Raw genomic sequence first — 13,157 nt, forward strand, 5'->3', positions numbered from 1 at the left:
GGGCTCGCGCCACTGCGCACTCGCGGGAGGGCGGTACCACGGCGCGGCGACATGGGGGGGCGCGGAGCAGACGCCGGAAGTAGCGGAGGGACGGGTGCCCCCGAGGGGTACTCAGTGCCGGCCGCCTCCGCCAGAGTCGCGGCCAAAGCCAAGGCCCGAGGGGGTGGGCGTGGCGGCCGCCGGAACACGACGCCCTCCGTTCCCTCTCCTCGCGGAGCGGCGCCGCGTCGCTCGTCTCCATCGGCTGCCATGAGCGAGCGCCTCCGCCCCAGGTGAGTCTGCAGGGCACCCTCTTCCCCTCAGCCCCTCGCCGGGTGTTGTGTCCTGGGGTACACGGAGCCGAGGGAGGTACGACGCGGTGTCCCACCGAGACTGGGCCTTGCGGGTCTCCGTGTGGGTGCCTTGCCGTCCGGGCGGGGAGAGGGGAGGGATGCTCGGCTGACTGGGAACCTGGTCCCCAGGGGCGCCGAAGCGGTGACTCCTCAGGGTCCGGGTCGCCCCTCGACCCCAATTTTTCTCCCCCCGCCCCCCGATCTTTCCCTGTTTGGAATGAAGTCCGGTTGGTCCCGGCGGAAAGAAGGGGGCCCCAAAGCTTCCCTGTCCTAAATTTAGGAAGGTGGGGGGTTGGGAGGAATGGCCGATGTTCGAGAGGAGCCTCTCTGGGAGCCTGTGAGGGGACGGCGGGGCGGGGAGCCGGTCTCCCGAAGATCGGGAAGGACTGGGTTTAACTCCGCAGGAAGGAAGGGTTAGGTCAGATCGAAGCCCTTGTGCCCTGCTGGGCCGTCGTGGACGCAGAATGGGCGAGGGCCGAAGTGGTGACCTGTGGCTTCCCTCCTCGGCCGTAGTGTGAACAGCAGGCAGAATTCGAAACAGTTCGGGTGCCGAGCCGTTTGACTCCGAAGGCGGGAGGTAGGGCTGTATTGCGACGCACTTTTCCTCCGAGCCAGGACCCGGGGCTTAACCTAGAGGGTGCTGAGGATTTCTTGATAAGGACTCTGGAGAGTCCGGACCAAGCCGCGATTTTTCTTCTCTTTTTTCTCATTTCTCACCTCTGTGAACAGGTTAGGGAGGAAAAAGTTGGGATTGCACCCCAGAATGGAGAAGTTGGACTATCACTCGGAATTAGAAAAATCCCTCATCGTGGAGTTTGAACTGAAAGCTATAGATCACTAAGTCCCTCCCGTCTTTCATTCTTATGATCGGGAAGCAGATTTAGAAAGCTCAGTTGGTTTACCTGGGTCTTTATAGGCCAATATTTTGGCCATCTGATGCAAAGAACCGACTCATTTGAAAAGACCCTTATGGAAAGATTGAAGGAGGGAGGAGCAGGGGACGACAGAGGATGAGATGGCTGGATGACATCACCGACTTGATGGACATGAGTTTGAGTAAACTCCGGGAGTTGGTGATGGACAGGAAGGCCTGGCCGTGCTGCAGTCCTTGGGGTCACAAAGAGTCGGACAGGATTGAGCGACTGAACTGAGCTTCTAGCTTCACTGTTCTCTTCATTTTTTTCTTTTTTCCAAAATAGTCTCAGTGAAGCTGAAGTGAATAAGACGGGGATTGCCTTGGTAAATTATGCTGTAGGGATTTTTTCGTCCCTCTATGTTTTCAGTTATTTCGAATGTAATTGACAGTCTTTCCACGGGGACCTGGCCCTGGAGCATATTAATTCATGGGGTTGAGATTCTGGAAAGCATCTTGGAAGTTCTTTAGGACAATAGTGAAAATCAGGAGTTCTCCAAACTTCTGCATGTTGATTTGGGTCATGTGAGAGGGCCATAAAATCTCTACTTGTATATGAAATAAGAGTGGGCTGAATTTGAAGTTAGGGGCCCAGTGTACCAACTTGCTACTGAGATTAGTCACGAGATCCTCACGTGTAGTAAACCTGATATAACTGCCAGTTTCTTCCTTCCCACACCCAGTTTGTACTTCCAGCCGTCCCTCGGGATGGATGTCTCACATATCTGAAAAAGTCTAAATATTTCTCTGAAAAACATTCCTTTTATTCAGTGCTGTACACAAATACTCGGGATGCGCTTACACTCCTAGCAGATTCCTTTTATCTTGTTCACACAATCTCACATGGTAGCTTCTTTACTGTGAAAGAAGTCACGTGAGTTGGCAGTGCTTTCTCTGCTCCCATGTGTTTTGTAGTACAGTGGATCAGATCCAGCTGTCTTAGCATCTTCAAGTCGGTTCAGATCTATGGCTCTGTTCCCACAATTTTAAGAGGAACGGTTGGTCTATGATGGTGGATTTTCAGACAGGAGGGGTGGATGTGGGTATGTGCGCCTGTGCTTGCTCAGTTGTGTCCAACTCTTTTCAACCCCATGGACTGTAGCCCACCAGGCTCCTCTGTCTATGGAAGGATGTCCAGGCAAGAATGTCGGAGTAGGTTGCCGTTTCCTTCTCCAGGGGATTTTCTCGACCCAGGGATCAAGCCTGCCCTCTTGCATCTTCTGCATTGGTAGGCGTGTTCTTTACCAGCAAAGCACTGGGGAAGCCCTGTGTGGGAGGGAGGCCCCTACTGCAATTAAAACATCCATTATCTCTTATAAATTGAAGGACTTTTTTTTTTGGTAGGGTGAAATAGTTCTGTCATTTTTTAAATAAAGTTTGAAAACCACTAGTCTGTGTATTCTAGGATTTCTTCTGTGCTCAGTCTCTAGGAGGGGACAGGAGGGTTGGAGAGAAGTGAAGTGATGAAAAGTGATGTATTCTGCCATCCTGAGAAGTAACATGCTAAACAATAATCTGTAACTAAATGGCTAGGGAGAATGTAATTAGTTATAGGGTGCTGCTCAAATTATAACTTGGCCTATGGCATTAATGTTAAATGTTACAATTTGACTGACTGTGTTGAGCGTGAAGCTGTGGTTTTGCAAAATATTCATGATGTTGTTGAAAGAAATGCTTCAAGGATGAATTCTGCAAAGAGCTTAGAAAAAGGAGAATGAAGAACAGGTAGGGCTCATTCTTAATCGAGAACCACCCAACAGAGAGAACTCCCAAAAGGCCAGAGAGATCCTTCTGGTAGCTGGAGACATGAGCTGATTATGAGGCAGGGATATTTCATGTGACTTTCTCAGAGTTTAATTGAAATCTTCAAAACCAGCCCATCCTCTTGACCTTCATCCTCTTGTCACTAGAAAGATAATAACCTTATCTCCCATTATAAATGAGGAAATTGGAAAGTTGCAGTCAGGCCCGTGAGTTTGCTAGCAGTGACTCAGCAGCCCCGGCACAATCATCTGTTGGAACGCCGATAAAAGAGGAGTTGGGGGGCCGTCACCGTCATTGGAGGAGTTTCTCTCTGGGCGGCGGCTGGCCTTCCACCAGTGTTCTGCGACTGTTGTCATGTCAGGATGAGTGTAGCGATTTCTTGGTTCAACTAGCACATCCATTTAATGATTATTAAAGCCTGATATTTATGTAGTTTTTAGCCTCTAGTACTTCAAGGTAAGATGTAATGCCCTGAGAGAAAGGTAAGGAGCAGGTCTTATTTTGTAAACAACTGAGTCTTAGGATGCTGCAGTCCATGGGGTCACAAGGACTCGGACACAACTGAACTGAACTGAGGCTTAGACTGGTGTAGCCCCCTGCCGGTTGGCTAGTGCTTCCTTAGAATCACACACCCCATATTGATCATCCAAGCCTAAACTGGGTCCATACTCATTGATTAATAATATTAGATGCGTTCACAAGTAAGAGAGAATTGAGCTCAGGGTGATAAATTTTTGCCAACGTCTAGACCTGATTAAAGCCCCTCTACTCACATAGAATGTGTAACTGTATTGAAGATACTGTGTGTTCAAATTCAGTATTTTCCAGAAAGCTCTTTTACCCTCTAGATAGAGCAACTTGAACCCTGAAGAGTTTTCATTATAACAGCTTATGCTGCTTTGTGTAAATCAGCCTCTCTCCAGCTCTGTCCAGTAGAATTTTCTGTAGCTTTTCTGTCCATGGCAAGTGTACTGGAGCGGGTTGCCATTTCCTTCTCCGGGGGTCTTCCCGCCCCAGGGATTGAACCCAAGTCTCCTGCATCGCAGGCAGGTTCTTCACTGCTGAGCCGCCAGGGCAGCACAGTTCCGTGCAGTTTGACTTAAAAGTGCACCTCTTTTAATTTATTTCTGTTTTCTGACTGGAGTTTTAGAAGTCCTAACAGCACTCAGTTCTTGCGTAGAAAATAGACAAACTCTGTCTCCATCATACACCCCAGAATGCTTGACTGAGAAACAGGTGTGATTTTTCTTTAAACCTGGACGATTTAAGCAACTGGTGCTGCAGTGTAACGGTAACAAGCTGGTGAAGTAACTTCTCTTACAATACCAGGTGGTGCAGCCAGTCATCAAGTTAATGTGTCCGAGAGCCGCCTTTGCAGTGATTGTCCAGAAAAGTAATTTGATGCATTAGAGGGCAGAGAGCTTTTGTGTTAATGTGATAATTGGGGGGAAATCAGAGATGAAAGAAAATGAAAGAATAGTGGCTACTTCCAACCTCTAATGCTCTTCCTGTGTAGTACAGTTTTCATAAGGATTTTAAGCGTAAACAGGCAAAGGCAGCCACTCCCATCTTAGATGTTGTCCCATGGATGGGAGTAAAATTAGGATAACTTGGAATGGTAATTTCAGGAAATGGAGGACAAGATCACCTTAATTAGGTAGAGTTGGAGAGCTTAGTCATCAATGTCTTCCTGCTCTTGTTTATTCCCAGCAAGCATTTCAAATCATCAGGCTTCTTTTTAGAAGTTAGTTGTGCTACTTTAAGCTCGACCTTCCTCCTGTTATTTTACATTTTTGCTCTTCTAACTTTTTTGCCTGTTGCGGTTATCATATGACTATCTCTTCAAGCAAGAGGGCAAATTAATATGTTTAAATTACAGTTTGAAGTGTGCAGAAGACCAATTTTTTCTTTTTCTCTTTGTGATATAATTCCAGGAAAAGGAGAAGGAATGGCAGTGAAGAAGACCACCATCTCCCGCCACAGACCAAAAGGAGCAGTAGAAACCCTGTCTTCCGCGATTCTTGGGACACGGAGGTAGGACGAGTGGTGGAGAGCACCTGCCGTTTTCATGGCTTGAGTCGTTTTTGGGTAATGAAAATTATTCCCTATTTAAGGGAAAAGTGATCTGACTCGATTTCAGTGTTCCCCTTTCTTTTTCCCCTTTCTTCTGAGTCATGGCTGTTTTGAGGATGCTACCCACTTTCTCCACAGCAAAACAGCCTGTGTTTGTATGTAGTAATGTATACATATGCTCAGAATTTGTATGTTACAGGTTTTATGGACCTCTGAAAGCCCATCTTTGAACCCTTCTTGGTATTTCAGAAGCCAACTTCTTTTCTTTTTTTTTTATATATATGGACTATTTTAAAAGTCTTTGTTGAATCTATTGCCATATTGTTTGTGTTTTGTGATTTGGTTTTTTGGCCTTGAGGCATGTAGGATCTCAGCTCCCAACCAAGGATGGAATCCGCACTCCCTGCATTAGAAGGCAAAACCCCAACCACTGGACGGGGGACGAGCCTCTGAACTGAGGTTTCCTGGGTGCCTCAGTGTCCTTCCTATGCACTCAAACGCCTGGTCTGCAGTGAGGCAGGGAAGCTGACTGGATGCCGCTGTTATTAACAAATGATGCACCTGAAGCTTTGACCCTCAACAGTTGTCGGCCTAAGAAAGAAACTCCTCACTGCAAAGGTCCCTAAGCCCCGGCCTCATCACTTAAAGCAGAATTTCATGTCTCCCAATTCTCACAGAACCAGAATAATTTGTACTTTAGTTCTTGATAGTAGGATTTGATCTATGTCTGGTCTTTAGCAGAAATCCAAAGTAAATCCCTCAAGGAGGGAAAAAATCAGTAACTGTCAGGTAGGTAGTCCTCATTCAAGAGCGTCTGCTGCACCCCAGAGCAAACTTGATCCTTCTATGTGGAGACTGAACTTTCTGTAGCTCTTATCCCCCCTTTTAAATCCTCGTATCATTTTTTTTCCCCTTTAGAGTAGCAGAAAAGTGTTGAGCTGTTGGTTAACGTGGTAACTAGGGAATTTCACAGATGGAAGAAAACCAAAGATTAAAGGCTGCCATGAACATCTAAGGATAAGAATTGAGTTTCCATGATTCTTTTGAGTTAAGACTATTCATTAAAAGAGTATATGATGATTACTTTGATGGTATCAGTGTAAATATTTCTTTACTTTTGCCTGTATGTCAGTCCTGCTGTATGATGTTTGCATTAGTTCAAAGGTACAGTAGATCTTTTTATTTATTTATTGTATTGATCTTTTCCCCCTGGGTCTACAGTTTTAATGCCTGAGAGCAGGAGTGTAAATGGTCATTTTTAAAAACAAATCAAGCATTTCTGACCTCTTGTTTTGAATAACACTCCTAGCATCAGGTTTGGTGGTGGTCTGACTGCTGTTGGTGGAGAATGGCCTTCACCCCTTCTGACGCCCAGGCCTTGGCCTCACAGAAGCTGCTGTGCTGTTGTTCCACCTGTGGGTTCATGTGTGCTGTTCTTACTTGTCCAAAGAAATTGAGTGATGAAACCACTCTGTAGTTATTAGTCGGAAGGGTGGACTGGATTACCTCGCTAATAATTAGCAGTCAGTACAGGTACTTTTCACCCGTCATGGGAACCTGGACTTGTTGGTAGGCCCTTGGGTTCCTCACGTTTACCGGCGTCCGGAGCTGGCGAGTAACGTGGCCGGCCGAGCAGACCCCCGGGGTGCTGGAGCGGCAGATGGCAGGGGGTCTTTAAAACAGAGAGTTCAGTCCTGAGGAATTAAATCTACCGCTGGAGTAGGTCATCATGTTTAAGCGTAAAAAGAGCCAGGTTAGGGACAGTGGGGTGCTCGTTGGCAATTGTGTACAAAGGGGAATATAAGAAGTCATTACTAGTGGATTCTTAATTTTACTAATTTGCATAATAAAGTCTGCCGCTGCTGCTGCTAGGTCGCTTCAGTTGTGTCCGACTCTGTGCGACCCCATTGACGGCAGCCCACCAGGCTCTGCCGTCCCTGGGATTCTCCAGGCAAGAAGACTGGAGTGGGTTGCCATTTCCTTCTCCAATGCATGAAAGTGAAAAGTGAAAGTGAAGTTGCTCAGTCGTGTCCGACTCTTCGCGACCCCATGGACTGTAGCCTGTCAGGCTCCTCCGTCCATGGGATTTTCCGGGCAAGAGTACTGGAGTGGGTTGCCATTTCCTTCTCCAATAATAAAGTCTTATTGAAAATGGTATCTTTTAATTCTAAGCTAGGGCCAACAAGGTATATTTCTTTGAAACACTTAAGAGAAACCATTTCCTGTGTCTTCTTGAAATACTTAAGTTTAGAATTTTTTTCTTGTAACATGAACAACTTTCATTTGGTTAATTTCCAAAACTCACTGTTTTCTCCTAAATGTAATAATATTGGCAGGTACTGTGAAATAAGACATGAGGTGTTGGAATTACTTTGAACTGTGCCACAAGTTAAGTCATGCTTATCTGTAAAATGGAGATGGTATGGGCCTCTTTTTCCCTCGATTCTAGGAAGCTGAAGAATGTGAACTGACTTGCCAGATTAGTTATGTAAAGTGAAATTTTGAATCTGCTTGTACATTTTCTTCCTGTCACTTTGGTGGGTGTTATGATCTCTACTTTTTAGATGGAAAAATTGGGGCACAGAAAAATAAAGTCACTTGCCCAGAGATATAAAGCTAGTACAAGGCAGGTCAGTGAGCCCCAGAATATGAGCTACCCACAGTGTGTACCGTCTCCCAGAAGACAAATCAGAAGGTCTGAAGGACTTTGCTAAATATATCCAGGGCTGCTAGGTCCTGGACTTCTCTTGAATCATGGGAACAGAGAAGAGTATTTTTCCCACTTAATGCTCTGAAACTGTATTAACTCAAAAGCAAGTTTAGTAAAGAAATTGGGGTTTGGTGTTCTTTTCGACTCTGATGGTCTTTGCCTTAAAGACGTTGAATATTTACTCCAGTGGCTTAGATTTAATGACTTGGGAACTTTAGGGTAGTATTTTGAAAATTGAGATATAATTTACAGGTATAGGAATAAAAAAGTTTTTTGAAAGCCATTCTAGATGATTCCTGGTAGTTAAGGTCTAAGACAGTTTCTATTTCATCTGGTGACTAAGTGAAGTGATTGGTCACTTTGCATCTTCCCGTTGAGTCCTTTACAAAGGTAGCCCCATTCCCTGACCTCACACAGCAACTGGATGGGTAAAAACTAGCTGAATTTAACTGATTTAGGCTGACCTTTTCATAGGCTGACCTTTTCATAGGCTGGCTGTTTTGGTTTAAATTGTAGCTTTGGTTATAGGAATGATGGCTCTTTATTTTCAACTTGAACATCTTTTTTTACAAATTACACTGGACACTTCTACTGAGTCTGGCCTCTGGTGTGTGTTAATGCCTTACAAGTAGTACTGCTATCTGAGTGAATGAAAGCTGTACTGTTTTTAAATACAAAGACTCCAACTTTAAAAAAACTTTATTTCACTGTGCCAGGATTTAGCTGTGGCATTCAGAGTCTTAGTTGTGGTATGTGGGATCTAGTTCTCTGGTCAGGGGTCGAACCAGGGCCCTCTGCATTGGGAGCACAGACTCTTAGCCACTGGACCAGCAGAGAATCCACCCCCCCCCCTTTTTTTGGATACTTTTAACTCACCAAGATTGAGCTTTTAAAGATCTTTTGGATCACTGTAAAATCATAGCAGGTAGAGAATGAAAAGATGTGGAAATAAAACAGAGGTGGCTTAATTGGAACAGCCTTTGTCTTGTTCTTGTGTTTACTAGAACCGAAAATCTTTGATGTCATAACCCTGAAACCCCAAGGGTATTTTATTAGGAGTGTAGAGGCATGACAAAAATAGCTGAACCAGGGGGGTCTGTGCATGGCTACAATTAGGATCCCATAAGTCCTTTTGTCTTAACTGATAAGAATTAGCAGAATGTTAGATAAATTTTTTTTTGGAACAGTGTGAATTTATATGACCCTGGGAATATTTAGCATAGCTTTGTAGGAAGGTATTTTAAGACTTTGTTTTTGCTCATTCTTATCATTAATCTGTCTAGGGTACTGGACAAAACTGTTTTGGCAGACTCCAGGGTGAGAAGTTAAGGTTGTGTACTTAAAACCCTGTAGCAGGGGACTTCCTTGGTGGCTCAGTGGTAAAGAATCCACCTGCCATTGCGGGCGACGCAGGTTCGGTCCCTGACCTGGGAGGATCCCACATGCCACGGAGCAACTGAGCTCATGCACCCCCAGCTCTTGAGCCTGTGCTCTGGAGCCCAGGAGCTGCAGCTGCTGAAGCCCACGTGCCCTAGAGCCTGTGCTCTGCAAGAAGAGAAGCCACCGTGATGAGATGCCCTCGCACCGCAACTGTAGAGCAGACCTGTTGCCGCAGCCAAGACCCAGTACAGCCAGAAATAAACTTAAATTAATTTAATAAGCTGATGCTGAAGCTGAAACTCCAATACTTTGGCCACCTCATGCGAAGAGCTGACTCATTGGAAAAGACCCTGATGCTGGAAGGGATTGGGGGCAGAAGGAGAAGGGAACGACAGAGGATGAGATGGCTGCATGGCATCACCGACTCAATGGACATGAGTTTGAGTAAACTCCAGGAGTTGGTGATGGACAGGCGGGCCTGGCGTGCTGCGATTCACGGGGTCACAAAGAGTCGGACACGACTGAGCGACTGAACTGACTGAAGAAACTATTAAAAAAAAAAAACCCCTGTCGCAAATTAACTCTGAAATTATTAGGTTGGGGCAAAAGTAATCACAGTTTTTGCATTGTTGAAATTTACCATTTAATATTGAAATACAGGGCTTCCTAGGTGGTGCAAGTGGTAAAGAACCCACTTGCCAGTGCAGAAGACGTAAGAGACTCCAGGTTCTATCTCTGGGTCTGGAGGACGATTCCCTGGAGGAGGGCATGGCAGCCCACTCCAGTACTCTTGCCTGGAGAATCCCATCAACAGAGGAGCCTGGCAGGCTACAGTCAGTAGGGTCAAAAAGAGTTGGATACAACTGATGTGACTTAGCACACATACACATTGGAATACATTCTAAATAAATGTGGTTATGTTATACATCATTCTAATGTGCATTTCTCGCTTTTCTGTTTTTATGTAACTTACTACTTGCTGTTTGTATTTATTTAGACCATAGAAATGATGTTAGACAAAAAGCAAATTCTAGCAATTTCCTTATTTGAGTTCAAAATGGTTCGTAAAGCAGTGGAGACAACTCTCAACATCAGCAGTGCATTTGGCCCAGGAACTGTAATGAACATACAGCACGGTGGTGGTTCAAGGAGTTTTGGAAGGACACGAGAGCCTGAAGATGAGGAGTGCAGTGGCCGGCCGTGGGAAATCGACAGTGGGTAGCTGAGACCACTGTGAGAGCTGATCCTCTTACGGCTACACAGGAAGTCGCCAGAGAACTCAACATTGACCATTCTATGGTCATTTGGCATTTGAAGCAAATTGGAAAGGTGAAAAGGCTCGATAGTGGGTGTCTCATGAGCTGATTGAAAATGAAAAAAATCGTAGTTTTGAAATGTCATCATCTCTAAACCTGTGCATCAACAGTGAACCATTTCTCAATCTGATTGTGACTTGTGATGAAAGGTGGATTTTATACAACAACCGGCAATGACCAGCTTAGTGGTTAGACCGAGAAGAAGCTCCAAAACGCTTTGCAAAGCCAATCTTGCATCAGAAAAAGTGGTGGTTACTGTTGGGTGGTCTGTGCTGATCTGATCCACTACAGCTTTCTGAATCCAGCGAAAACATTATGTCTGAGAAGTATACTCAGCGAATCGATGAGATGCACCAAAAACTGCAACGCATGCAGCTGGCATTGGTCAACAGAAAAGGCCCAATTCTTCTCCACAATACCTGACCACATGTCATGCAGCCAGTGCTTCACAAGTTGAATGAATGGGACTAGGAAGTCTTGCCTCGTGCCATATTCACCTGACCTCTCTCCAACCAACTGCCACTTCTTCGTGTCTTGACAACTTTTTGCAGGGAAAACTCTCCCACAACCAGCGAGAGGCAGAAAATGCTTTCCAGGAGCTAGTCGAATCCCAAAGCAGGGATATTTATGCAACAGGAATAAGCAAACTGATTTCTTGTTGGCAAAAATGTGTTGATTGAAATGGTTCCTATTTTGATTAATAAAGATGTGTTTGAGCCTGGTTATACTGATTTAAAATTCATGGTCCGAAACCATAATTACATTTGCACCGACCAGATAACTTTTTAAAAGGTCCATTCAAAATGGAGGAACACTCCTTTCAAAAGTGTTAGAAGTGTTAGTCATTCAGTTGTGTCCGACTCTTTTTGACCCTCTGGACTGGGGCCCACCAGGCTCCTCTGTGGAATTTCCCAGGCAAGAATGCTGGAGCGCATTGCCATTTCCTTCTCTGGGGGATCTTTTCAGCACAGGGATTGAACCTGGGTCTCCCACATTGCAGGCAGATTCTTTTATCGTCTGAACCACCAGGGAAGGCTCACTGTTCAAGTTCTTGAAATATTTGTGATGCGTTGCATCAGCTCCAAGTACGGATAGCTACCCAAGCAGTTTCATCTTGAACCTGACTGTTGCCTTGTTGAGTAATGAGGATACATACATGTTTTTAGGCAGGAACTTCAAACAGATGATGTGGCCCAACTCTGTCATGTAAGGAGTGACCCCTGTATTTTCTTCCCAAGCATATTTAGGAAGTGGTTTTAATTGGCCTACTGAACTCATTTGGAGTCTGATGGGCCCACTGAGAGCTCTCTTAACCCACTGAGAGCTTAGCAGACCTGGAGCTCACTCAAGTCACTGGGCACTTTGGGAGTACAGTTTTAAGTTAGAAGCCCTGGTGTACTTGGCTGGGATCACCTCTTGCATGTAATTCTCATTCTGCAGTGGCCTTAGGGTGAACTTCATTCTCACTCCAGGGATGGAGTGTGTAATACAACCAGCAAGATTTTTTTTTTTCTTTTCAGGCTCATGTAAATTAAAAGCACCACTGAACTGGGAGATGGATGTGAGGGGAAGCCGGGGCTTGAAGGAAAATAAAATACGATGTTGCTCTGCTTTTCTAATTAAGAGAAAGCATACAACTCTAGGTAATAAATGTACACATGTATTCCGGCTCTCTATGAAGCAGAGACTCACTAATTAACAGTCCCGCCTGGGGGACTTTCTAAAGGTTATTAGCAGAAAGAGTCTTCAGAGTTATTTTGTTCCTACCACTGGGTATAAATGGGCTCTCTCTTAAACTGAGTTCTCACTGTGGGAAAGTTAAATTCAGGGCAGCCTAGCTGAGCACCAGGCGCTCTTTACCTCTGCTGTATCATTGGAGCCGCGTGAACTAAGAAAATAAGCTTTGGCTTCTCTGTCCCCTGCTCCACGATTTAGATGTATTCTTCTTTCTGCCAGAAACAGTGCGTGTCCCTCTGCCTTCTCTCAGGCTTTTGAGTCCTTTTTTTCTGATACTTCTCCCTTCCCTGCCCTCCACACAGTCTGATCCAGAAAAGCTCCATCAAGTGGGAGAAATGCAGTTTTTTTTCTTGTCTCAGGTTTTCGGGTTTTATAAGACAAAACGATTGATTTCCGCATATATCTTAAGGCTTTGCTAGAGACTTAAAATTCAGTTTTACACCTTCAGGGGTAAAAGGAAATAATTGTCTTCCCTTTATCCCATAAAGTTAAGATCTGTTAGAGTAACTTTGCAGACTTTTTGAATTGGTCCCATAGAAATGCTTTGTTTTGTGACGCGTACATACTGAATATACTTGTGCATTGTTGAAAAAAGTCTCACAGAACTAGTGTCCTTATCGCGTTGCACTGTTTGATATTATGCTGGTTCGCTGCTGGCCCATCCGTGGATGGTTACATATTCCCTGAAGCCCCCGTCCCCCAAGTGCCAAGACGGGTCTGAGAAGACAGCAGGTAGGAACGAGTGCACCTCTGAAAGAGATATGTTTTGTTTTCACCTTTAATGACAGTTGTTTGGAAGGTTTTATGTGTATTAAAATAACTTACAAAATGCATTCACCTGGATTCCCAGGTTCTCTGTAGGTTCTTAGTCTAAAAACATCATCAACCTGCTGTCTGCTAGTGATTGAGCTGAAACATGAAATAGTTCAGAG

The 13,157-nt window shown here is 45.0% G+C and overlaps 1 protein-coding gene across 1 annotated transcript in view; it reads left to right on the forward strand.

The window, feature by feature from the left end:
- The window catches only part of VCF1 (VCP nuclear cofactor family member 1), a 17,549-nt gene continuing 4,392 nt past the window's right edge, over positions 1 to 13,157 (forward strand). The window contains exons 1-2 of the mRNA XM_070480064.1: positions 1 to 272; positions 4,944 to 5,043. Coding sequence (XP_070336165.1) covers positions 52 to 272; positions 4,944 to 5,043 — 321 coding nt within the window. The 5' untranslated portion in view covers positions 1 to 51. The remainder of the gene's footprint in view (positions 273 to 4,943; positions 5,044 to 13,157) is intronic.

This window comes from Odocoileus virginianus, chromosome 17 (assembly GCF_023699985.2).
Source record: "Odocoileus virginianus isolate 20LAN1187 ecotype Illinois chromosome 17, Ovbor_1.2, whole genome shotgun sequence".
Classification (NCBI taxonomy): Eukaryota; Metazoa; Chordata; class Mammalia; order Artiodactyla; family Cervidae; genus Odocoileus; species Odocoileus virginianus.